Source organism: Sciurus vulgaris (genome assembly GCF_902686455.1).
Source record: "Sciurus vulgaris genome assembly, chromosome: 10".
Taxonomy (NCBI): Eukaryota; Metazoa; Chordata; class Mammalia; order Rodentia; family Sciuridae; genus Sciurus; species Sciurus vulgaris.
The window spans coordinates 59302097-59329515 of NC_136470.1; the positions used below are offsets into that span (position 1 = coordinate 59302097).

The following is a 27419-nucleotide window of genomic DNA, read 5'->3' on the forward strand; positions in this document are numbered from 1 at the left end:
TGAAAATGTCAAAGTGAAATCAGAGAAAAAAATACAACTAGAAATAAGTAGAAATATCACTCAAAAATATATACATAAGAATATTAAAAATGTTTTAATAGTGTCAGCAAATATCTAGAGTTTTTTGTTTCTTTGACTTTTTTTAAGATAAGATTTTAAGATAAAATTTGGATATTAGAAGAGAGATCTTATACCTTTTGTATCTTTTATCTAAATTTAAAATATTTTAAAATGCTTAAAGTTATACATGCAATTATTTTATAAGGAATAATCTTATTCATATACTCAAATTGCTGTTAGATAGGCACAAAGAATTGTCTAGTTGTAACATAGGCAACGGGTTATAAACAAAGTCAACCAAACAGTGATGTCAGCCAAATTCTCTAATCTGGAGTTTTTATGAAAAATTTTAACATGGAATTATGCTTCTTGCACAAAGCAACAATGACTGTTTTAGTCAGTTATGTGTCACTGTGACCAAAAGACCCAATACGAACTCTTTGGAGGAGGAAAAGTTTATTTGGGGTTCAGAGTTTCAGAGGTCTAAGTCCAGAGATGACTAAATCCATTGCTCTGGGCTTGATGTAAGGTGGAACATCATGGTGGAAGAGTGTGGTGGAGGAAAGCAGCTCAAGTCATGGCACCAGAAAGCAGACAGAGACTTCAGCAGGGACAGAATATGTACCTCAAAGGCATACCTCCAGCAACTCTCTCCTCCAGACATACTGTATCTACCTGCTTATAGTTACCACCCAGTTAATCCATTCAAGTAGATTAATGCACTACTTAGGTTAAGGCTTATAACCCAATCAGTTCACCTCTGAACTTTCTTGCATTGTCTCATGCATGAGCTTTTGGGAGATATCTCATATCTAAACCAAAGCAGTGGTAAAGTCTCTGCATGAAATTGTGTTCTCTCTATATATATCAGTAAATTTCTGGAAAAATATCAAGAAAAAGAATTTGCATAGCATATAGAGGGGACAGTATAGGTAACTTACAATTAGTGTCTGTGGGGACTTTGTAGCTACTCTATATTTTCTCTTTCTTCAGTTAGGTATTTAGTATTCCTTCTAATATAATCTAAATTGTAAATAACTCTTCTGGGGATTAATTAGATCCTTCCATCTCCCACCCAAGGTTAGAGTTGGCAAAAAAAATAAGAAGTCTTTTTTGTGATAAAGCCATGTGGGGGAAAGAAATGACAGAAAATAAATGTAGCCCTTCAAATTGTATGGCTTTGCTACAGAAGAGAAGTTGTAGAGATGAATTTAAAGAGATTGATGTATATTAGCATAAAATTGTCATGGGAACAGCTAAAAGGAAATTAGAGAAATAATCTACTATACTAGGTATATTCATTATGAACAACCAAAGGTCTTTTCAACTTAGGCATTCAAGTGCACAGGAACCAAAGTAGGAGTCAGTAATTATAAATTGTAAAATCAAATTGGCACTGAACATTGAACATAAATCAGAAAACTGAAATGTCAAAATCTTTTTAGTATGCTGGTAACAGAAGAACAGCATTGTCTGTATAGAAAGAAACTCTGAAGTTTCTTGTAAACAAGAGATGGTAGAAATTAATTCCTATAGTGTTCCTATTTTGTGTTATTTATATTACCTTTAATATATTGCTGCTATAGTTTTGATGAACATAAAATTTAGGGTTTTTTTTTTTTTTTTTTTTTTTTTTTTTTTTTATTGAACCCAGGGCCCACCAACTGAGCTATCTCCCCAGCCGGGAATTTTTAAGATTTCCCCCTAATTGAGATCTCCTTAACTCTTTGTTGTTGTTTTATTTTGCTTTTGTTTTCTTCTAGGGATTGAACCCAGGGGCATTTAACCACTGAGTCGCATCCCCAGCCCTTTTTTTTTTTATTTAATATGTTTTTTTATTTAGAGATAGGGTCTCTCTGAGTTGCTTAGGGCCTCCCTAAGTTGCTGAGACTGGCTTTGAACTCATGATCCTCCTGCCTCAGCCTCCCAAGCCACTGGGATTATAGGTGTGTACCAACGTGCCCAGCCCCTTTGTTTTTTAAGATTCTTAATGTTTTAGTCTGATTTCATTTTACGTGAAGGTTTCCAAGAATCCTTGTAATTAGTGTTGGACTAAATGGAAATTACATATACCCTTTTCTGAGGTTTACCAACAGATGCAAACTCTACCCCAGTATTGCCTTCATTATCTAAGTCAGTGATTTTCAATGTTATATGTCATGACTTTGTAATATATTATGAAATCAATTTTTTAGATTGCAACTACCATTTAAAAAAGAAGGTAGAATAAATAGAAATAAAAAATACCACAGTTACTGTTCACCACACATAGCATGAGTATTTCATGAAATTTGTATTTTAGTTTTTCACTTATGAGTAAAGATATAGGTAAGTAAGTATATATAGCATTATGATATAAAATGTGTTTATTTGATTATGATCAAAAATGTTTGTGAAACTGAATCTAAATGAGGTCATATCACTATGCTATATTGGTATAGGTTACTGATTTTTAATGCTCTTTTTCAGAATAAGGACTCAAAAGAAGAACAAGTGTAAGTATTATTTAATTTAATTCTTAAGTTTTTCTTAATATTTTTAACATGTGCTTTACATACACATAATACACAGCTTTCCTTTGAGAAATTCTCTGAGAGAAAAGATAGTTCTTTTTCTTAAGTTTCTGCTATTTTACAGAAGGTAACAAAAAGTTAAAATATTATTCACCTTGGAAGAATAGTCTCTCACTATTTTTTCTCTGAGGCTACTTAAGAGTCACCTAATGCCCACTGCTTCATTCAAGAACTAACTTGAGTTCTGCATAAAATATTTTTAATTCTATATTGTAATTACCCAAATCTAGAATAAATCAGTTATGACACAGTGATGTCTTTTACAAGAGTTTGATTTATTTTGTTTTTATTTAATCTAAGATGATGGTGGCAGTGTTTTTGTTTTTTTTTTTTTTAATCTCAGTTATTGATAGGTAATTTTGAACTTTTAACAAACATTTTAATGTCAAACACCACTAAGAGATATGTATAACCATATGATTAATCACAGTGTAGTAGATGAAGGAAGGGAACATTTAATGAAGGAATCATTATTCCTACCAAAAAGTTGGTAACTCTGTATTAGTAACATTAGAAAATTTCTGGGAACATAAATTGGGATATCTTTTAAGTGACAGCAAGGCCATATCTTGTAAACTTTAAAGCTATCATTTGTAGTAGATAATTCTTATGGTCACAATCACTTGTTGAATAAAACAGTTCATTGGTGGTTCACGCCTGTAATCCTAGAGGCTCAGGAGGCTGAGGCATGAGAATCAAGAGTTTGAAACCAGCCTAAGCAAAAGAGATGCGCTAAGCAACTGAGTGAGACCCTGTCTCTAAATAAAATACAAAATAAGGTTGGGGATTTGGCTCAGTGGCAACTGCCTCTGAGTTCAATCTCTGGTACCCCCCAAAAAATAGTTCATCAGCCAAGATGTGTTTTCACTTTCTTTGGAGTAGAGTAGAGTGGAGTAGAGTCACTGGAACAATGGGGATTTTTTTGTTTTGTTTTGTTTTGGATTTGTTTTTAGGCTTCTTCTAAATGCCATAAAAATAACTTAAAGTAAAACATTATCAGCAATCATTTTGTTCACTTATTTACATTGTAGATCCAAATCTGGATAATGATCAGTATACTCTGGAAACTTTGTTTTTAAAGGAGAATTTTCAAATATCCACAAAAGTAAAGAGAATGTTATGTATACAACAGTATAAATACCTGTCACTCAGTTCATCAGTTAGTCATTCTTTCACATTTGTCTCATATTTCCTTTGACATTCTGTTCTGTGTTTTCAGTCTCAAAAAATCATTGTAATTTTACTCCTTCATACTTCACTTTGCAACTATTATATGAACATTTTTCTATATTTTCCAATGCTGCTATTGTACTGAAAATATTTAGGAATAATCTTGGGAGTGTTAAAGATACAAATTTATGTATATGTTTATACTTATGGAGTGCCTGGAAACTTGTATTTTTTTTAAGCTCTTGAAGTAACTCAGAAAATTGATTTTAGGAGACTGATTGATTCATTGATTACATTCTTTCTAAAATGTTTAGGTCACTCTAGAATATCTCAGTGATGTCTGCAACTGCTTATATAGTGTTTTATCAATTATTCTATAAACATTAGGTGTTAGTGTCCTAAAAAAAGTAATACTGTATCCTAAAATTTTATTCACGTGCAAAATCAAGTCATTTACATCATTTTTTAAGTAAAAATACTATTTCTTGTTATCATTCAGGGAGATTAAGGAGGAAATTCAGAGTAAATAAATAGTAGGCCAAGTAAAAGTTTAGTAGCATGCATTTAAATTTTAGGCATAAGTATAATTGTATATACAGAATTTTTATTTTTATTAGTGGTTCCTATTAGTGGTATAGTTACTGAACACAATGTTGTCACTATAGTTTTATTTAAGTTCTGTCATAAAAAAAAATTCCATTTGATAATCTATTTTATGTTGCTGTACATAGCCTTCTACTTACATTGAATGAGAACACTGATATTAATTAAACCAGCCTACTTGTCAAGAGAATTGTGTGTGGTGGGGGAGTGTTGGGATGAATAAATAATAGAGCAGATATGGAAATGCTTGCCAGTGTTTCTCAAAATATTGTTTCACAAAGCAACTGACAATTCAGTTAGTAATTTGAAAAACAGAGTAGACACTTCTCAAAAGAAATAAAAGGTCCACAAATCTATGAAAAAAATGTGTGACATCTATCAATTAGGGAAATGCAAATCAAAGCTTCTTTGAGATTTCATCTCACTCCAATCAGAATGGCAATTAAATAATAATAAATGTTGGCAAGTATGCGGGGAAAAGGTACACTCATACATTGTTGATGGGACTGCAAATTAGTACAACCACTATGGTAAGCAGTATGGAGTTTCATTCCTCAAAAAACTAGGAATAGAACCACCATACAACCTAGCTGTCCCACTCCTTGGTATGTACACAAAAGATTTAAAATGAGCATGCTACAGTGATGCAGCCACATTAATATTTATAGCAGCACAGTTTACAGTAGCCAAGCTATGGAACCAACCTAGGTGCCTTATCAAGAGATGAATAGATAAAAGTGGTATATATACACAATGGAGTATTAGCCATAAAGAAAAATGACATTATGGCATTTGCAGGTAAATGGATGGATCTGGAGACTACATATTAAGTGAAAGAAGCCAGTCCCAAAAAGTCAGAGGTAGAATGTTTTCTCTGATATGCAGAAGCTAATCCATAATAAGTGGGGATCATTAAAAAAAGGAAAGGGAAAAAAAGGGAGAGGGAATTTCATTAATACAGAGGAAAGATGAGTGAAGTAGACAAAGGAGATTGAAGGAGGAGGAAGAAGAGATTGGAAAAGGGAAAAACAGAGGAATGAATCTGACCAAGCTTTTGCATGTGCATGCATGGATATGGCACACTGGGTTCCAGCATCAGGTGTATCCACAGGACACTCATCTAAAAAAAAAAAAACAAACTACAAATGGATTGAGGGGAGATTGATTGGAAGGGACAAGGGTGGGGTGTGGGGAGAAATACTAGAGATTGAATTGAAGCAGGTTGAATTCCATACCTTTGCAATAATAACAGGTTGTATCCTGGTATTGTATATAACTAAAATAAATAAGTTTGTTGAAAACCTTGAGATGAATAGCATAGTTTCTTTGAATGCTATCTCAAATATTCTAACATTCATTGTGAATGTTCAAGAGAAAATACAGTATGAGCACTATCCAAACTTTCTTTAACCATGAACTCTTTTAATTCTGGGCATTTCATGAGATGAGTACAATACTAATTTAGGAAACAATAGCTTAGATGAAAAGCAATATATAGTTATAAAAAATCACATTGATCATGTCACCACTACAGCTCATATATGGTAGAAAAGGAAGAACAAGTGAAGAAAGAACAAACAAATCCACAACTCATTGGTGGATTTATGAAAGATGATGCAAGTGATATTCAAGAGGATTCTGCATCTGAAGATAAGTTTTATAGCCTGGATGAATTGCATATTCTGGACATGATAGAGCAGGTAAGCGTGAACGGAAAAGGAACAGCCCAGATTCTGTTTTCCAGAAATAGTTGTTACCTTTGTTTTTTTCAGATTCTTTGAACAGAATTACTTTTTTTAAAACCCCAGCAATTTATGCTGTTGTGAGGAGGAAGAAAAAACAGTAAGGGAGATATGGCAGGGAGGGTGAAGGAAAAAAAAGTGAAGAAAAAAAAACCTTTTGGAACTGGAAACGTTTCACATTAGCCCACAAGCCATTTCTTGGCCTTCACTATAGGGCAAAGTTGATTATAAATGTATTCCTTGTAAAAGGTTTTTGAACACCATAAGGAACAAAACTAGCATAATTGCACTGAATTCAATGTCATGAGCAGTTTTGTAAAACAAACTTCTTTTTTTAATTAAGTCCGGTTCTTACCATCAAGTGTTTACAAAAAATTAATGTACAATTTTTTCTCGCTCCCTTGGTGATAGGAATCACTGCTTGAAAATTTACTGTCTCAGGAATATTTGTTAGTACAAATGATTACCTGGCCAGTAGTACAGCATTCATATAATTGTTAGGCCCAATTTTTCTCCTTCCCAACTATAGTATTCAAATATGTACATTTTAACTGAAAATACATACCCTTAGTTTTGATGTCACAGTAAAGTTTAAATATGGGGCCACTGTTTTTCATTTAGTAGCCAGGAGAACTCTAGCAACTCAAAATTAGAATAAAAATGTCACATACCTTTCAAAAAATATGTATTCATTTATTTAAAAAACATTTAGCATTTACATGTTGCCAAGACCTATGCTAAGACATGGTCCCTTGTCACAGTGTTTACATTCTAGTGGAGAAGTTGAACATTAAAGTGAGTTGATAAAGTGCAATGAGTAAGCTTGGGAATTGAGACCGCCTAAGTTAGAAATCAGTTTCCTCCACATGCTGTCTCTGTGACCTTGGGAAAGTTGCTACTCCTTTTATCTTAAAATTGGAATAATGAGTGTTTGACTCATTATTACAAAAAGAATAAAAAATCATAAGAATGCTGGTAGATATGATCAAAGTATGTTATTTGCATGTATGTATATGCCACAATGAAACCCATTATTGTTACTCAGTAGAAGCAGCAGCAGACAAGTAACTGTGGTGTTAGTGAGGGTGTAATTGGGGAGAGGTGTGTTTAATCAGAGAAGTGATGTTTAAGTTGAGACATGAAACATGAATAGGTGTTAGATGGTATCTTTAAATTCCCTTTAAATAACAAAATAGTAGTACTTTTTCAAAGAGGAAAATAAGACATGCATTATTTCATTTGCTTAATAGGGTTCAACTGGAAAGGTAACTACAGACTATGGAGAAACTGAGAAGGAGAGGCTTGCCCGTCAACGGCAGCTTTATAAACTACACTATCAGTGTGAAGTAAGTACTTTTCCCACTATATCTGAGGAAAGCAAGAAATATTTCAAATGCTAAGCTTAATTTTTCTTTTTAGAAAAGAACACTGTTGATTTTTTCTTTCAGTTTCTAATGATTTAAACCAAATTTACTGTGAAATAATGTTTTTCATTGACCAGGATTTCAAAAGACAGTTGAAAACAGTGACATTTAGGTGGCAAGAAAATCAAATGCAAATTAAAAAGAAAGACAAAATCATCGCATCTCTTAACCAACAAGTGGCTTTTGGAATCAATAAAGTTTCCAAGTAAGTACAAACTGATGGAAGGGAAACTGTGGGTTTGCCTTATTTATGTAATAAGGAGAATTTCTCATGGCCACTAGATGGCAATATGACTGCACAGTCTAAATTCCAAACAGGGCTATACTTATTTAAAAAACAACCATATTTTTGCTTTGCCAATTGAATTGAGAAATAGCCAGCTGCTTACTCTATATACCAAGCTTTTTGTGTATTGGCTGAATAAGTGTGAAGGTAATAGAATTACATGATGAGAATAATTAACTTTTAGGTCATGACTCTAATTTGTAAAACTATGGTTGATTATTAGCTGTTTCTTTACAGCATATAAGTACATTTCTCAAAGATACCTGTGAAATCATTTGAGTACTCTTTTTTTTTATATTGATATCTCAGTATTTGTGTCATAGAGACTCTTCCCATCTTTACCAATCCTTTTTCTCTGACAACCTTAAGTATTAAATGTCAAAGACCAAAAATTCTGACTGATTAGGGGAAAACAACTGACCTGCTTTACTTTTTTATACTATAGCTGCCTCCCACATATATCACTTGTAACAGTAGCATAGTTTGTAATACATTGCTTATTTTAATACACAGTTGTACTATACAACACCAGCTATCCATGACATCTAGTTAAAAATCCATTGAATTTGCTAAAATGCTTGTAGGGAGAAGACAAAAACCAGGAAGTGTTTTACAGTAAGGGAGTCCAAGATATATGTCTCATAAAACTGGAGTATTGGCAGCCATTTAGATCTTAAATTTTTTTTCACATTATCTTAAACATGAAAAGGGTTTTACAAAGAACTAGATGTCATAGTTTTAGCAACATAATTTCAATTGCCAGCACCTTCAGACTTGTCCCTATTGCAGTAAGAGAGATCAAGGAGATGAGGACCTAGGGAAGCTTAGGCAAACTGAGCAGGCCAAAATCACTTATTTTACTTATCTATTCAGGATTCAAAACTTCTTTTAGCCTGGAAAGTGATGATCAATCCAGAATATGTCATATAACATCAGAGATAAGAAAAGTTGTTCTGTCAGTGTAGATGAGTTGCCTCTCTTTTGCCCTCAAAATATATCCTTTCTCAACCCATAGGGCTACAAACCCCACTTCATGGGATTCATATGTCTTCACACAAGGATCATTCACCAAACATTTGTCAGGTGCCCACTGTGTCAAGAATTATGTAAGGCACACATAAAAGATACTAAGATGTATGCAGAATTCATTATGAGCAAATGGATAGTATAGATTAACTTGTAAGAATTAAAATTGCATGTAACAGGGACTTTTAGGTCCAACAAGATACAGTAGCCCCATTCTTCTCAGCTCCTGCATCCTGGATACAACACAACCAAACATAGAACATTCTGAAAGGTGAAAGAGGAAAAAATCTAAAGACTTTGGAACAAAAATGGCATTGTTTCCTTTTTGCCTCCCATATATATCCTAGACAAGGTTCTATAGAAGCTAGACCTGTGAATAAGCACAGAAAGAAAAAAAATTTGAGAGAAATTTGTTTCCTCTAGCCACAGGATGAAGCAAAGGAAAATATAACCACAGTAAGGCTTTTGATAGTGACTACCCTACTCTAGCCAAACACCAGTAGCCCCCACACCACCCCTAGAAAGTAGTCAGTGAAATCTGAATTGTCCACCTGGTGGAAATAGGTGGCAGTATCTATTCCCCTACCAATATACTATTAGCAATAGTGAGAAGGCACATGATGATGATGATAATGATGATGATGATGATGATGATGTCATCTTTATTTGTTTATCTGGGGAATGAATTCAAGCAACTGATCTTCTAATCCCCACCAGACATCTAATTCCTTTACCAGGGTGTATCAGTGTTATCTAACTGGGAACTGAGCCTCTACCTCTAACCAACATCAGTGAGACTTAAGAAGGCAGTTCCAGGTGGGACTAGTCAAGACTACCTTCATCCCTCCTCCTCCAATGGAAAGCTAAATCTACCCCTGGAACTAATTGCATTCCATTTCCCTCCCCTTCTTAGCTAGTGCCAGAGGAGCACAACAGGGAGCCTCTGCCTCTACTCTGTAATAAGAAAGTGGTGTGAACTAACTCCACTTAGAGGTAGAACATAGTGTGAGTTGGTGCCCCTTCTTCCTGAGAAGATGTCACTTGGGGCGCTAACTTCCACACTTCTCAACTTCATTGAGGCAGTGTAATTTATTGCTCACTTCTGCTAGAGTGCTTTGCATAGAGCCCAGTGTACAGCTCTGTACATACCCATTTGACCCTTACATTATATCTCAACAGGGGAAGTGTTTGCTAAAAAAATGAAGATTAAATAGAACCCAGAGTTAATATCCAAAATATTTAGGCTACAAGACAACATAGTTATAATATTAAGAACCAGGAACATCAGAACATTAAGGTGAACCAAGCAACAAATGACAACATTAAGATGAATCATATGTTGGAATGATCTGACAAGGATTTTAAAGCAACTGTTATAAAAATGCTTCAGTAAAATTGAATTTTATTGAAACAAATGGAAACCTAAGTTGGGCTTGGTGTCACTTACCTATCGTCCCAACAACTCAGGAGGCTGAGGCAAGAGGATCATTTAGCCCAAGGGTTTGTGACCAGACTGGACTCCCATCTCAAAAAGAAAACCCAGAAAATACCAGGTTATAATAAGAAACAGTAAGTTATAATAAAGAGTGGAAGTTATAACACTAGAAAATACAATAACTAAAGTAAGTTAAAATACCTGCTGACTGTAGTCACTAGTAGAGATGACAGGATTGAATCGTGAACTTGGGGATAGATGAATATAATTTGTCTCATCTGAAAAGCAAGAGAAAATATATTGGGGAGTGGGGTGGATCAAAAAGAGAGTCTCAGAGACCTGTTGAATAATGACAAAAGAGCTAAAGTTCTTACCAGAGTTCTAAGAGGACAGAGAAAGTGAACTGAAAAAGAGTGTTCAAAGGAATAATAGAAAACACTCAAAGGAATGATAGAAAACTCTCACATTTGTTAACATACATAAATTTACATCATATTCTAGAGGATCAGTGAACCCCAAACAGCAAAAACTGAAAGAAATCTATTCTAAGATACATCATTACTAATCTCTGACAAAGACAAAGAAAAATCTTAATTATAAGAAACATTATAGGAGAGATAGAAGAAACTACAATCAGAGTTGATGACTTTACATCCCACTCTCATCCCTTATAGAACTATTAAACAAAAAATCAGCAAGGATTTAGAAGAGTTCAGTACCATCAGCCAACAGTATCTAATCAATATCAGACAACAACCAGATACTCAGGCTTTTAAGTGCCCACAGGACACATCCTGGGCCATAAAACAAACCTCAACAAATTTAAGAGCTGAAAATCATACAAAACATGTTCTAGAATCACAGAGGAATAAAACTAGAAATCAAAAACAAAAATAAGAGGAAAACTCCAAATATATGGCAGCAACTCAAGTCTAAAGGATCCAGTGGTTAAAGAAGAGATCTCAAGGTAAATAAAAATACATTGAATTAAATTAGCATGAAAATACAATAAAATTTTTTAGTGCACAGCTGACAGTTCTAAGACTGCAGCACTAAATACAATCATTAGAAAAAGGGAAAAGTGAAAAATTTCAAGTGAATTATCTAAGCTCTCTTTTGAAAAAATCCCAGTACAAAGAAAACCCAATATAGTGGGCTGGGGAGATAGCTCAGTTGGTAGAGTGCTTGCCTTGCAAGCACAAGGCCCTGGGTTCGATCCCCAGCACTGCAAAAAAAAAAAAAAAAAAAAAAAAGAAAACCAATATAGTCTTAAAGCAAGTGGAAGGAAATAATAAAGATTAAATAGAGAAAATGTATGAAACAAAAAACTATTTTCTTTGAAAATACCATTAAAATTTGGCAAACCTAGCAAAACTGACAAAAAACATCAATTATCATCATCCACAATGAAATAGTGATATCACTACAAACCTTGAAGACTTTGGGAAATTATACTGAATTGAAAAAGACCAATCTCCAAAACTTATACATTATAAAATTCCATTCTTGAATGATGAAATTTTAAAAACAGAAAATTGGGGACTGGGCTTGTAGCTCAGTAGTAGAGCACTTGCCTAGAACTTCTGAGGCACTGGATTCGATTCTCAGCACCACAAAAAAAAAATAAATGACAAAAGTATTGTGTCTATCTACAACTAAAAAAAAAAATTAAAATAAGGATAAAATGTAAAATTGTTTTGTGGTTCCAAGGTTATAAGTAAGAACAAGGAATAGCTATAAAAGGGCAAAATGAAGTATCTTGTGGTAAAATTGTTCAGTATTTTGACTATCAATTAATCACTGTCAGTACCCTGCGTATCCTGCTTATGATATACTGCAGTTGGGCAGTATATTACCAGTGGTAAAAATTTGGAAAGGATGCATGGAATCTGTTTTTATACCTTCATATGATTCCAGAATCATTTCAAAATAAAAGTTTAACTTTTTTTGAGAAGTACATATAAATATCAAATTTGACTAAAAATTTTATAAAGAAATTGCTTTTGATTTTTCCCATGAGAAAGAACTTCCTTCAGTAAAGGAAGAAATTTATTAAAAACATAATACGAAGTGCCGAAGGTAGAATGAGATGGAAGGAAAGCATCCGGGTAGAAGGAAAACATGAACACTCTTTTCATATAAGCTTTTGTGCCTTTTTTCTTGTTTAATTCACTAGAACATTTCCTAAGAGTGTGTGATGAAAATACATTTCTTTAATTATAAAATTGGTTTCTTTCATCTTAGAATATGGAGATTTTAGGAAGCAAAAAAATATTTTTTTCCTTTGGCCCCAATTTAGTGCATGCCTAACAATAAATGTTTTATAAATATTTGTTGATAATTGAAGTAAGTATTAAGTTTTATATGAAAGTGACTTTTTTTATAAACTACAGTAAGCACTTAGTAAATATCAAGAAACTGCTATTAATAAAATCCATATAATAAACTTGACAGCCAGCCACAGTTAGCTGGAAAACTTTAGATCTCAAAGGAAAACCTAAGAATCCCATCCTATCATAAGAAAACTGGGACTGAGAAGTTACAACTGCCTGAACATGTATAGCTGGGTCATGCCCAGGCTGGATAATGGGAACTATGCCTACCTACCTAACAATATTTAAGAATTCAAGTCTTCTGAATTTCCCACTGGCTCTGTCAACTTTTATTGCCCATTCTATTCTTAAGCTGGGTAAAATATTGAAATAATGGAAGTTTATAAAGAAAAAGATGTCAGTCTTAGAAATTTTACCTCAGTCATATGCTAACAATGTTTTGGCTATTGACTAAGTATATGATTGTGGTTCCATAAGATGATATTGCCTAGTGACATGATAACCATCTTAGTTTGTGTAAGTACACCTTATTATGTTCATACTAACATTTCACTCAATGTATTCCCATCATTAAGCAACATATGACTTATTTTTCAATTCTGTCTGCATATTTCTGTGTATTATTTTCTAATAAGCTTATATTTTTTATTCTTTACTTGAGAACATTATCTCCTCTACAGAAAGAGAGGCCTGGTTTCTTTTCATTGCTTCCTCAGTTCAATAGAACATTGATTATAAGTCTCTACAACTTCTAGAGAGTAAAGGTAAATGGGTAGTCTCTAAAATCTAATAATGACCAATCCAGCTAACCCTGAAGTCATTATTTTAAGGACTTAGCGCTCCATAATTTATTTTAACCAAATGCCTATGTAGCTCAAAAATCTGAACTCTATGAGAATTAAGGAGAAATGTACTTTTGCTATAAATCTCTTCATATTAAAACTAACAGATGTATAAAAAAAAACTTGGTCGTAAGAATAAATATGGCAGCATACAAGGGAGGAACCTAAAAAATGGTATATAACTACATATGATAGACAAAAGATATTACTTTGTATTTCTCTAAAGAATTTCTTGCATTTAATTTTTAATCTGAATCCACAGTTTGTTTTCTGATTTATACAAAATTTTTACCCAGTCTTTCTATGACTAAGTCATGTGAGTGACTCCCAAGTTATAATTTATAGTTTTAATTAAAATTGTATGTACAGACTCATTACTTCTATATTTAAGGTCTGATTTTTTTTTCTTTTTTAGATCTTAAGTGTTTGATAATATGCATGACCTGATACAATATCTCTTTAAGGAACTTCAAGTTCTTAATTTCACAACAGTTTTAGAAAAAAAAGATGATACTATCCCTGTTCTCTAGTGAATGAAGTCTAATGGGTAAACTTTTTCCAAGTCATTGAGTTGCGATACAAGATAACACTTCTCTCTAGCTTTCTAATTTATTGGGTTAGAACATAATTCCCCCTTCTTTGAGAATTCAGTAAATCAGACTCAGAAATTCCAATCTGAGAGTTAAATTTAAAAGGACCAGGTATAGAAGTTGTATTAGTCAGGGTTCTCTAGATGCACAGAGCCAATGGGATATGTATATATATATGATTTTAAAAGGGAGTTTATTATTACATTGCCTTACATAATCAGATGCTGAATAGTCCCTAAATGCTATCTGTACACTGGAAAGCCAGAGGACCAATGATGCAGTCCCAGTCTGAGACTGAGGCTAGGGACTTCCTGAAGAATATCTGATGAGAGTTCATAATGGAAGAATGAAGGAGCTGGTGTCTTGTGTCCACCAGCAGTGATAGCAGTGATAGATGCACCTGCTCAAAAAAATTGAGCTTTCATCTACTACAGCTTCCTCTTTCCACTTTTTGTTCCATCTGAATCCTCATCCAATTGGATAGAGCCACCACATTCAGGGCAGGTCTTTCCCCGCAGTTTGCTGTCACACATGCCAGTGGTTTCTGTAAATACTGTCAAAGACACAGAAGTCTTAATCCTAGGCATTTCCTGGTTGTCTCTCAATCCAATCAAGTGGACAATCCAGATTAACCTTCACAATTCCAATTAGTATTTCAGGCTCAAGGTTTGTGGTCTAAATTAAGTTAGATATAGTTTGTCCCTTCTTCAGCTACAAGTAGAGCTATTCTGACTGGGCTAATGAGAAAATCTCTAACATTATAAAACTGACTTTTTTTTTTGGGGGGGTGGGTGCTTTCTTATTCTAGATTACAACGTCAGATCCATGCTAAAGATACTGAAATCAAGAACCTTAAAGAGCAACTTTCCATGAAAAGGTACAAGCTTAACTTTTTCTTTGGTTGGGTGTATCCTTTCTAATACTTCTTATTTCTCTAGGATAGCCATATAATGTATCATCCAACCTGGATACTTTTTTTGTTTTGGTACCAAGGATTGAACCCAGGGGCTCTTATTGAACCAGGGGCTCACTGAGCCATATCCTTAGCTCTTTTTATATTTTATTTTGAGATAGGCTCTTGCAAAGTTGCTTAGGGTCTCACTAAATTGCTGAGGCTAGCCTTGAACTTGGGATCCTCCTACCTCAGCCTCCTGAGTTGCTAGGATTATAGGAATGCACCACACTTGGCCAAACTGGGTATTTTTGAGCATGATATTAAGCATCATCAATAATTACATTGGGACAGTAGATATAGATTAGGACTGTGCTATGCAGTTGGAGAGGTATGGTCATCTTAGGTCTGATCCTGAAAAAATGATGAGAGAGCTTGAATTATTTACAGTCCTACAACAAACTACTGCCTCAGACTAGAACTTCAGATTTTTTTTTTTTTTACCCTAATTAATACTGGGGTATGACTGCTTTATGAAATTAGCCAAGTTTTATTCTCATTCACTTATTTTTTGTATGTAAATTTGTTTGAAATAGCTTTTAAAAGATCTAATATAGAATAAAATTCACCCTGTTAAAATGTACAGTTTGATCAAGGCATGGCACATGCCTGTAATCCCAATAACTCAGGAGGTTGAGGTAAGAGGATTCTAAGTTTGAGGCCAGCCTGCACAACTTAACAATACCTTATCTCAAAATAAAAAATAAAAAAGACTGAGGATATAAAGGTAGTTTTTTGGTTTCTTAGTATATTTATAGAGACGTACAGCCTCATTACCAGTGTTTATTTCCAGAACGTTTTTCATCACCTCCCAAAAGAAACCTTGTACTATTAAGTCATTCCCCCTTCTCTTCTTCTCCACCTGTGGCAAAAACTAATTTATCTTTTGTCTTTATGGATTTGCCTATTCTGGAAATTTTTTATATAAATGGAATCATAACATGTGGCCCCTTGCAATTAATTTCCTTTTTTTTTATTGTTCTATTTAGTTATACATGACAGCAGAATACATTTTGATTCATTGTGCACAAATGGAGTACAACTTTTCATTTCTCTAATTGTACATGATATAGAGTCACACCATTTGTGTAATCATACATGTACATAGGGTAATGATGTTTGTCTCATTCCACCATCTTTCCTTCCCTCCCCTCATTTCCCTCTACACAATCCAAAGTTCTTCATTCTTCCCTTATTCCTATCCCCCACATTATGTATCAGCATCCACTTATCAGAGAAAACTTTTGGCCATTGGTTTTTTTGGGATTGGCTTATCTCATTTAGCATAATATTATCTAGCTCCATCCATTTACCTGCAAATGCCATAATTTTATTCTTCTTTATGGCTGAGTAATATTCCATTGTGTGTGTGTGTGTGTGTGTGTGTGTGTGTGTGTGTGTGTGTATACATATATACCACAGTTTCTTTATCCATTCATCTATTGAAGGGCATCTAGGTTGGTTCCACAGTCTAGCTATTGTGAATTGAGCTGCTGTAAACATTGAGGTGCTGTATCACAGTAGTATGCAGATTTTAAGTCCTCTGGATATAAACCGAGGAGTGAGATAGCTGGGTCAAATAGTGGTTCCATTCCAAGTTTTCTGAGGAATCTCCATACTGCTTTTCCAGAGTAGCTGCACCAGTTTGCAACTCCACCAGCAATGTATGAGTGTACCTTTTCCCCCACATCCTTTCCAACACATGTTGTTGCTTGTATTCTTGATAATAACCATTCTGATTGGAGTTAGGTGAAATCTTAGTGTAGTTTTGATTTGCATTTCTCTAATTACTAGAGATATTGAACATTTTTTCATATATTTGTTGATCGATTGTATAACTTCTTCTGTGAAGTGTCTGCTCAGTTTCTTAGCCCATTAATTGATTGGATTATTTTTATTTTTGATGTTAAGTTTTTTGAGTTCTTTATAAATTCAGGAGATTAATGCTCTATCTGAAATGTGTGTTGTAAAGATTTTCTCCTACTCTGTAGGCTCTCTCTTCACATTATTGATTGTTTCCTTTGCTGAGAAAAAAGCTTTTTAGTTTGAATCCATCCCATTTATTGATTCTTGTTTTTATTTCTTGCACTTTGGGAGTATTTTAAAGAAGTCTGGTCCTAAGCTGACATGATGAAGATTTGGGCCTACTTTTTCTTCTGTTTGGTACAGGGTCTCTGGTCTAATTCCTAAGTCATTGATCCATTTTTAGTTGAGGTTTGTGCAGAGTGAGAGATAGGGGTTTAGTTGAGTTTTGCTGCTTATGGATTTCCAGTTTTCCCAGCACAATTTGTTGGAGAGGCTATCTTTTCTTCATTGTATGTTTTTGGCACCTTTATGTAGTATGAGATAACTGTATTTATATGTGTTTGTCTCTATGTCTTATATTTTATACCATTGGTCTACCTGCCTATTTTGGTGCCAATACCATGCTGTTTTTGTTACTATTACTCTGTAGTATAGTTTAAGGTCTGGTATTGTGATACCACCTGCTTTGCTCTTCCTGCTAAGGATTGCTTTGCATATTCTGGGTGTCTTATTCTTCTAAATGAATTTCATGATAGCTTTCTCTATTTCTATGAGGAACATCATTGGGATTTTAATTGGAATTGCATTGAATCTATATAGCACTTTTGGTAGAATGACCATTTCAAAATTGTTAACTCTGCCTATCCAAGAACATGGGAGATCTTTCCATCTTCTAAGATTTTCTTTAATTTCTTTCTTTAGTGTTCTGTAGTTTTCATTGTAGAGGTCTTTCACCTCTTTTGTGAGATTGATTCCTAACTTTTTTTTTTTTTTTTTGAGACTATTGTAAATGAGGTGGTTTTCCTAATATCTCTTTCAGAGGATTCATCACTTATGAATAGAAATGCATCTGATTTATGAATGTTGATTTTATATCCTGTTACTTTGCTGAATTCATTCATTAATTCTAGAAGTTTTCTGGTAGAATTTTTGGATCCTATAAATGTAGAATGTCCTCGGCAAATAGTGATAGTTTGAGTTCTTCTTTTCCTATTCATATTCCTTTAATTTCTTTGGTCTCTCTAAGCAATTAATTTCTTAACATAATGTTTTCAAAATTCATGTTGTAGCATATATCAGTACTCATTCTTTTTTATGAATATATATTCCATAAATATAACACATTTTATCTTTTCATTAATTTGATGGAAATTTGGCTTTTTCCTAATTTGCGGGTCAGTATGTATAATATTGTGGGTACCAATGGCATTTATATGTAGATTTTGCGTACTTTTTTCTATTTTTTGAGTACTTACCAAGGAGAGGAACCACTGGGTCAACAGTAAACTTTATGTTTAAACTTTTTTTTTCTTTTTGGTATTGGGGATTAAACCCAGCAGCACATCCTCAACATTTTATTTTTTTAAATAGGATCTTACTAAATTGATGAAGCTGATCTCAAATTTGTATTCCTCTTTCCTCAGCCTTCCAAGTCACTGAGATGACAGTTACGCATCACCATGCCTAGCAGTTGTTTAACTTTTTGAGGAATTGCCCAACTGTTTTCCAAGTAGCAGTACCATTTTTATAGTCACACTAACAATATATGAGAATTCTGATTTCTCTACATTCTCACCGACACTTGTTAGATTATCTGTATTTATTTTACCTGTTTTGTTTGAAGCATTGTATCATTTTGTATTTTTCCAGTGATGAATTATATTGAATTTTTCTCATGTACTTTTTTCTTTAGTTGTAGATGGACACAACACCTTTATTTTATTAATTTATTTTTATGTGGTGCTGAGGATCAAACCCAGTGCCTCACACATACTAGGCAAGCTGTCTACCACTGAGCCACAAGACAACCGCAGCCTTTCTCACGTGCTTTTTAGTCATCTATCTTCTTTGAAAAACTTTTACTTAAATTCTTTGCCTATTTTTAAATTGTATTATCTTTTTATTGTTAAGTTTTAAGAATTCTTTGTATGTTGTGGACACAAGTTTCTTTGAAGAATAGTCTTACATTCTGTGGGTTATCTTATCATTTTCTTCAGGATATCATTTAAGTCAATGTTTTTTAATGAAGTACAGTTTTTTTCTTTAAAGCAAATTTTGCACAATATTTAATTGCATAATCATTCCTATTGTGTTAATATGTCTGAGTATTTTGTGCTTTTTATTATTATTGTCAAGGTTCTATCAGTGTTTTTCAGATATTTGAGCCTCTTGATGTTTCTAATAAAAAAAAATATTGAGAATGTAACTGTCCCTGTTACAGTGTTATATTTTTGATTAATTATTTTTTTTAAAGATAGCTGGATGTGGTGGCACATGCCAGTAATCCCAGCAACTCTGGAGGCTAAGGCAGGAGGTCACAAGTTCAAGGCCAGTCTTAGCAACTTAGCAAGGCCCTAAATAACTTAGTGAGAACTGGTCTCAAAGTATAAAGCAGGCTGAGGATGTGGCTCAGTGACTGAGCAGCTATGGGTTCATGGGTTCAATTCCTAGTACAAAAAAAAAAAGACAATTTGGTTTGTATTTGTATGCTTTAGAATTCTGGGACTCAAATATAGGAAGCTGAGAAGGGATAGGAAAAAAAAAAATCTCAGAGGGAGCCATTTTCCATTTTTTCCATAAAGTCCTACATAAACAGTGTTCTGACCATTATAGTTCTCCTTCCCTCTAAATGTAGGACTTGTTCTTACTTTAAGGTGTGAAATGAGAGCACTGATATAACCAGTAAAATATTTTAATATTTTATGACAAGAATAATGAAAACTTCTGTGGTTTCATTGTATTGTTGGTATACAAAAGGGCTTGTGAAAACCTGATATAAAATTTATTAACGATGATAGCAGCTAACATTTATTTAGTATGTATGTGCCAAACACAAAGTGCTTTGTGTATATTGTCTGAATGAATTTTCATAACAGCTAATTTTAAAGATAATACAACCTCCTCTATTTTTACCTGTGAGGAAAATGAGGTATAGAAAGGTGAAGTAACTTGCTGTCTTAGTTTGAGCTGCTAAAAAAATACCATTGACTAAATAGCTTATGAACAACAGAAATGTATTTCTCAGTCTTGGAGCCTGGAAAGTCTAAGATTAAGGCACCAGTCAATTTGGTATCTGGTAAGGATTTTCTTACTCTACAGACAGCCATCTTCTCACTGTCACCTTACATGGCAGAAGGGGCAAGACAGCTCATTCAAATTTTTATAAGGATACTAATCCCTTTCATAAGGGTTTCACCCTATGACCTCATTAACACCCAAAGACACCCTTTCCTAATAATATCATCTTGCCGGTTAGGGTTTTAATATGTAAATGGGGGCACAAATATTCAGTCCATTGTATTCAAGCAAGACTTTACATTTAGTAAGTTGTAGTGCTAAGATTTATCCTAAGACAACTTGATTCTAGAGCCAAGTCTTAGATAATAACTGCTATAATGACAACTTTAAAACTTTTGCACTCTTGATAGTGAAGGATCACAATAGGGGTTGAGCAGTGTCTTCTCTTGTTCATGTGTTATATACTTTTCTAAGAAATAATTTTCTACTCATGTTATAGTTTATATCTTTCTTCCTCCTGAGTAAGATGAAAAAGGTGGTCCTTGCTATAATGTTGATAACTCTTTATTGATCATATATTTCAGCTCCCAATGGGAAATGGAGAAGCATAATCTGGAAAGCACAATTAAAACATACTTAAGCAAGGTGAATGCAGAAACTAGCAGAGCCTTAACAGCTGAGGTAAAAAAAAAAAAAAGGAGGGAGGGAAGTTTTGGGTACTTCTGGTATACTAAAGAATTGAAAAAAGATTGATTTTTGAATAATCATAGATAAGACATCTTAGTTCCAGCCAGGAAAACACAATGTAAACTCATGGTTTTTTGACTCACTAGCATACTGCATATGAGTACTTCAGTGTTTATGATATTATATTGTTTTACTTCAGTGACTCTAAGAAATTATTCTGTTGCAGTATTGTACAGGAAACACAGAAACCTTGGAAAAATTCTCGTGAAGCCAGGTTACTAAGCCAAATTTTAAAAATAACATGTCACTGCTACCATATTATCTCTTTTCTTTCCTACTTTCCATAAAATTTTCCATGAACACATACACATCCTGTACCCCAGTGTCAAAAACAAACTTACTTTCCATGCCCCTAGAAAGTTGCCCAGTTTCTTCTAAGTTAGCTTAGAACACCATAACTAGTGTCTCTCAAAAGAAATATAATTGTATATGTATATGTAATTTTTATTTATAGATAACCAAACTTGATATACAATAAGATTCACATTTTTGGAGCGTTCGCTGACATTAAAAGCATTACAAACCTTCCCATCTCTGTCGTTGGTAAGCTCTATTCTCTAGCAGAGTACTTGGGATTACAGAATTCAAGAACCAAGGAATGTATCTGAACTCAAAATCTATGGAAATGGTTTTGAAGTACTAACTTTAACAAAAGAAAGAGCCACATAACCTTAAAATTTTAAGCTTGTATTCTTTTTTCACTACTTTAATAAAAAATTTATTTCTGCTTCCAGTATTAATTTTGAAAAGGAGGAACTTTGTAACAGTGCTGTCCAAGAATATAATTTGTAGTGAATATTGTGTGATAAGTAATAAAAAACAGAGGCTAAATGATTGTGTATCAGTTATGACTTAGAAAGGATTTCTGATATAGGAGAAACTCCAAGGCCCTTTTAGACTTATCTTTCTGTGTGGTCTGATTCATTACTTGCATATTCATCAAGGGAAAAAAAATAGCCGGACTTCTTTTGAGTATTCTTAAACTTTGCTGCATGTTATGGTTATTCAAGTTCTTAACCTAATGCCCATGTTAATCCTACTATCAATTAAATTGGAGTCTCTAGGACCAAGGCATCAATTTTTAAAGTTTCCAAAACTATTCCATCATGTGTGCAACTTTGAAAAGTTACGTTCTTAGAATGTTTAGTAGCCCAGTAACCACTGAATATGAACATTAGAATTACAGTATTACATTGGTCAAAACTCCTTAAAATGTATCTTGAATGATTAAGAAGTCCAGGTGCTATTGGGAGAGATTAAAAAATAGCTTAAAATTTACTTGCGTTATTATTTACTTACAAGAAGGATACCTTCAACTTCTTTCTTTTTCTCTCAAACATCTATAGGTGTATTTCTTACAGTGTCGTAGAGATTTTGGTTTGCTTCATCTGGAGCAGACTGAGAAGGAATGTCTCAGTCAGCTTGCCAGAGTGACTCACATGGCTGCAAGGTAACCTTTCCCTCATAATGCATCTTGATCTCAGAGATTTGCAAATGTCAATGTTGAATGTAATCTACAATATATATTATGTAGAGTATGCCAGAATCTTTGGAGTAAAATAGCCATATATATATATATATATATATATATATAAAACATATATATCCATATATATGTATACTTCAGAAGTTACTTAGTCATTTTGATGGTTGTACATTGTTGCGTCTGCTGAAGCACTGAGAAACATTAAGGGCAGTAATAGCTGTGGAAAGATTTTTCCTTTCCTCCACAGTGAAATATATCAGAGGTCTCAGTCAGTTAGAAAACTTTTTTTCTAATTGTTTTTGCTAATAATACTTGGTTTTATTTATTTTTTTATATGAGAAGTAAATACTTTACTCTCACAGAATTATCAAACAATGCTATATATTGAGGACATGCATAAATTTTACCTGAACAGAAATACGTATACAATACACACAGGACAAAACTTCATTGAGTAGTGAGTATTCACTTAGACATTTAAGGATTTATTTCACAAACTACTATCTAAACGTCTCTATTGCTAATGTTTGATTTCAAATACCTCTGGGATACCTTGAGGGAAAATCAGTATTAACAACTAAAATCACATGCTAAAGGTAATTTCTTACTATTCTGTGTAAGAGTAGTTTTCAAATATTGTGCAAATTGCATGAAATTTTCCTTAAATTTTTAATCTTACAGGCTGTACCTTTGAAATTAAAGTCAATTAAAATATAATCTCTGAAACCAATCCATCCTTAATTTTTTTAATGATTAGCATTTTAATAATTACCATTGTTTTTTAATTCTAAACAATCAGAATCTCTGATGTTTAGCAAAATTCCCAGGATGTACTGATGGACATTCCAGTTGGGGAAGTACTGTTGTAAGTGATCAGTCTCCTTTTGCTAGATAGAGGGAGAAAGGATACAGTATAAATAAGAATATTTTGAGAACTCTGTATGAGATGATCTTAGTAAAAATTTATTCTGCTATTTTAAAATTGTTGCGTTTGGTAATACAAGTGGGACACTGTTAACAAGATATAGATGTTTTGGAAATCCACATGAAATCTCTTCTAAAGGTGATAAGTTTGAAGACCTCAGAGTTATTTCAAACTTAATTATTTATTGGACATGGCTTGACAGAGCTGCTGCGTCTGTGCAGTTTATGCAATGCACAAAGTAAGCTCATTTATCCTCCCAAAGAAGGTATTTGTTTCTAATTTGCCCTGTCAAAGGCAGTATCTTTTTCTAATTTACACAGGAACCAGGTAGGCCAATTCTGGCTCTTTGATGTCAGAGTTAATGTGATGGTAAACCAAAACCTTCTTCCAGGATGGGTCAACATTTTTGAAAATGCTACTGTAGTAAATGACTAAGTCAGTTTTCCTGTATGACTTTCTCTGCTTCCCTGCTTAACTGGAGATATTCCTGTGCAAAGGTTTTATAATATGTTCTTTAAAATATTACCAAGTTAGAAAAAATTTGGTATTTTGGAAGACTAAGCTTGATTTTCTTAAGGAAAAACAATTCTTATATATTATTAGTTTTGTTATTATTTTTAATAACAAGCTCTTCCATACCCAGCTTTGACCCAATATAAGGGAATTATTGGTGATAGAGGTAATTTTATAGTTTTATGTTATTTACATGTATGCTAAAGAATATAATGGAAATTTTCAGAAGCCTAAGTGTTATATAAAAACAAAGAATTTTTTCTTGTCTCTTTGTTTACACCAGCAACTTAGAATCACTTCAATTAAAGGCTGCAGTAGATAGTTGGAATGCCATTGTGACGGATGTTAGAAACAAGATTGCATTTCTTAGGGTAAGTCCTAAAATATATTTAGAGCAAAATATATGGCCAAATGTTAAAGAAGACATCTAAAAATAAAAGCAATTAGAGAAATTTAGGGAAGAACATTTTTTTCTTATTGTTTTGTTTGTTTTATTTTGTTTGTTTTTGATTACCAAAGTTTATGCCTTCAGGTTGAGATTATTTTCATATATTTGATGATAGACAGTGTCCTAGATTTACACATGTAGACTTTTAGATCCTTAGTTCAGGTAATGATGAACTCAGAAATTTTGCCTCATATTTGGTTTCCTTGGAATTCCAAAACTAATCAAATATAAGTGCCTTAACTAGCTTTGAGTAATAATTAATGTGTTTAATTTAAAAGAAAGATCAAGTAGGACTGTACTCACTTTCAGTCTTAACTTTGTAATTATTCCCTAATGCAAAATAGTTCTTAATCATTGATTTATTTGAATTGGTGTAATGTGAAAGGTAATCTAAAGAGATAATTCAATGAATACTTATTAATTAATTTGGTTTTAGAATCTTTATATCTCTAAAATTGATACACAATGTTGATTGTTTTGTAAGTTTTCAACGGAGCAAAAAAAAGTAGTAGTGCTCAGTTGTGAAGAGCTGTCTCAAAGACTACAGACTTGTACAGTTTCCTCCTTAGTGCTTTTGACTGTTTCTCTCCAGATTCTTCTTTATTCAGTCTTTAGTGAGTCTTTAAGCATTTCTGTTGGTGTCTAAAGAGCTGTCCCTTTTTTCTCTATCTTTATTTTCTTCCAAGAACACATCCTGTGTGGAAACTTCTAAATGTTTTGTTTTATAAGACTTTCTTTTCCTGCTTTTGTTGGTTGTTTGCCAAATAATATTATAAAGCAAAATGGAGACAGTTCCCCCAAATGTTGAAGGATTGAAGTTTCTATTTTGGCAAAATCTAAAAGAATGAAATACATATGGAGTTAGGAACAAGCTAGAGGTATATAGCTTTTGAGATAAATAAACTGGACATTTAGTAAGTATTCCCAGTGTTTTCCCTTCAGTTTTTAAAAATGAACATTTTTGAGTAGTTTGGATCTTTGTTAAAAATGTTTGTTTTCCTGTGTATTAGCCAGTGTATTACTTGACTCCTCTTGACTTAGACTCTTTATATACATTATTTCTGTGGTTCCTACTTTGGAGCTTAAATTTATAGAAACACAGGAGTTATCACAAGGAACTGTCAATTATGTGTCACTGTTTCTTGTCAGTCAACAAACACATCTAAAAAATACAGCATTTACAGTGGGGATAGTGGTCTATAGCATTGGTCTTATGTTTTAGTATTCCATCCATAGATTGAGAGTACTATTCTATTGTATTATTCAAAACTGTATCAAGTATCCCTATATACTATTTCTTTAAAGTTAATTGTGCTTTGCAATTCTTTTCTCTTCCACCAGACACAGTACAATGAACAAATCAATAAGGTGAAGCAAGGGTTTGCCTTGAGTTCCTTGCCTCCAGTCCAGCTTCCTCCACCACCACCCAGTCCTGAGATACTGGTAAGAAATATGACATTTTAGAAACTCATCATTTTATTTTTGATAATATGGTAAGGGTATAAAACACTGAATACACAGTATGTTTGATATTGCAATTATTTCCATATCTGCTGATATAATTAGTAGATTATAGTTACCAGATGATGTAACAACTGGCTGACTCAGTTAAAGCCAATACAGAAGGGTTTTATGAATCAGTTTTAGTAATGCGTTTGCAATCTAAAGCATAATATTTTCTCATTCATCCTCAATATCACTTACATTGTGGGAGATAACTGATGAATACTCAGAATTCTCAGTTCCTCCATGTTATCATGGAATAACTGAAACATTTCAGTATCATTGCTTAGAAAGCATTTACTAGGGATTCACTCCTTTCTATTTCTACACTATACTCTCTTTTCTTTAAGTTTTATATTCTAGTTTATTTTCAACAGCAAGGACAACTTCTACTTATGCCCATTCTCTGCTCATTAGGGGCCACTGATCTACTATTTATATTATTCTTAAGGGAAATATAGTACCTTAACACCCAGTAAATTCTCACAGGTTTTCAAAAGAACTTTTAGGATGATAGTATTAGGTAATAATTTTTTATTATCTTAATAGAGCTGGGCATAGTAAGAGAAGAAAGGTATAAGATTCTTGAAAGCAGATGACTGTTGATATCAGCACTCAACTGCTTGTAGTAGAACTCTGAAAATGTTATTTCTACTCATAGTTGAGTATAATAACTTAAAAATTATATTAATTGTTTGGAGTTGCACTGTACATTTTGAAAGCAGAATCCACAACTGAAATGATTATATGATATACACCATCTTTAGTTTAGAATGATAGTATTGCCTTTATAATTTTTTGTTTAGAATCATAGTATTGTGTTTTATAATTTTAGTCAGTTCAGTTTCTACAGGAGCAATGAACATTATTATTATAGATTTGGAACATCATCAATATCCAAGTACCCTGAGAAGGAAGTAGCTGACAGAAACATTTCAGAGATTACCTATTACAGGAAGCAACACATATTTTTGATAGAATTTCCAAAAATTCTGTACCTTCTGCCCATATTCAAAATATTGCTTTTAGGCTGTAGTCAGATTTTCCCCTGATAAAATAGCTTCACAGAGCCTGAGAAGCTGAATAGAATTATTTTAGAGTTTTCTGGAACCATACCAGCATCAGCCTTGACTGGAAGATATCAGAGATACTCTACAACTGAAAATCAGAGTGAAATCTTCACTCCCCACCCCCTCTAGATCTTTATCCCATTAGAGACTTTCTCTTTGTGGCTTACCCAGCTTCAGTAAAGGGCACAACCCACTGGCAGTTAGGCTCAATGGCAATTTATAAGCATCCTTTGTTAATCACCTGAGGGATACACATATATCTTGTGTACTTCCTCACCAGTCTCTATCATTCTTGATCAAGCTAATAGTTGTATAAAAATGCAAGCACCAGTGACCATTGAGCAGCCCCAGAATACTTTGAGGGGAGAAATATTAAAAATATTACAGTGTTACCTGTATAAATTGAGGTGGTATTGTACAATATAAGTACACTAAAGATGCCTGGGTTTAGGTACTCACTTTGTGAAAAGCTATATTGGTATTAGGAAAATCAGCTGTCCTGGACTTTGGTTTTCCTATTAATAAATTAGGAAATTGTCCTAGATGATCTGATCACTAAAGTCCCACACATCTCTGAGGTTCTAGTGTTCAAGAAATGATCACCAAACTTTAAAGGGATAGAAGTCTAGCCTGTGAAGTCTAGGATGA

General features: G+C 33.4%; 1 protein-coding gene across 8 annotated transcripts in view; it reads left to right on the forward strand.

Moving 5' to 3' along the window:
- The window catches only part of DZIP3 (DAZ interacting zinc finger protein 3), a 110740-nt gene that overhangs the window by 67818 nt on the left and 15503 nt on the right, over window positions 1–27419 (forward strand). For all 8 annotated transcript variants that reach the window (XM_079101429.1, XM_079101432.1, XM_079101430.1 and 5 more), the window contains 9 exons: window positions 2530–2555; window positions 5941–6106; window positions 7399–7494; window positions 7650–7777; window positions 14893–14961; window positions 20664–20760; window positions 22173–22276; window positions 24034–24121; window positions 25540–25641. In XM_079101429.1, the coding sequence (XP_078957555.1) occupies window positions 2530–2555; window positions 5941–6106; window positions 7399–7494; window positions 7650–7777; window positions 14893–14961; window positions 20664–20760; window positions 22173–22276; window positions 24034–24121; window positions 25540–25641 (876 nt within the window). The remainder of the gene's footprint in view (window positions 1–2529; window positions 2556–5940; window positions 6107–7398; window positions 7495–7649; window positions 7778–14892; window positions 14962–20663; window positions 20761–22172; window positions 22277–24033; window positions 24122–25539; window positions 25642–27419) is intronic.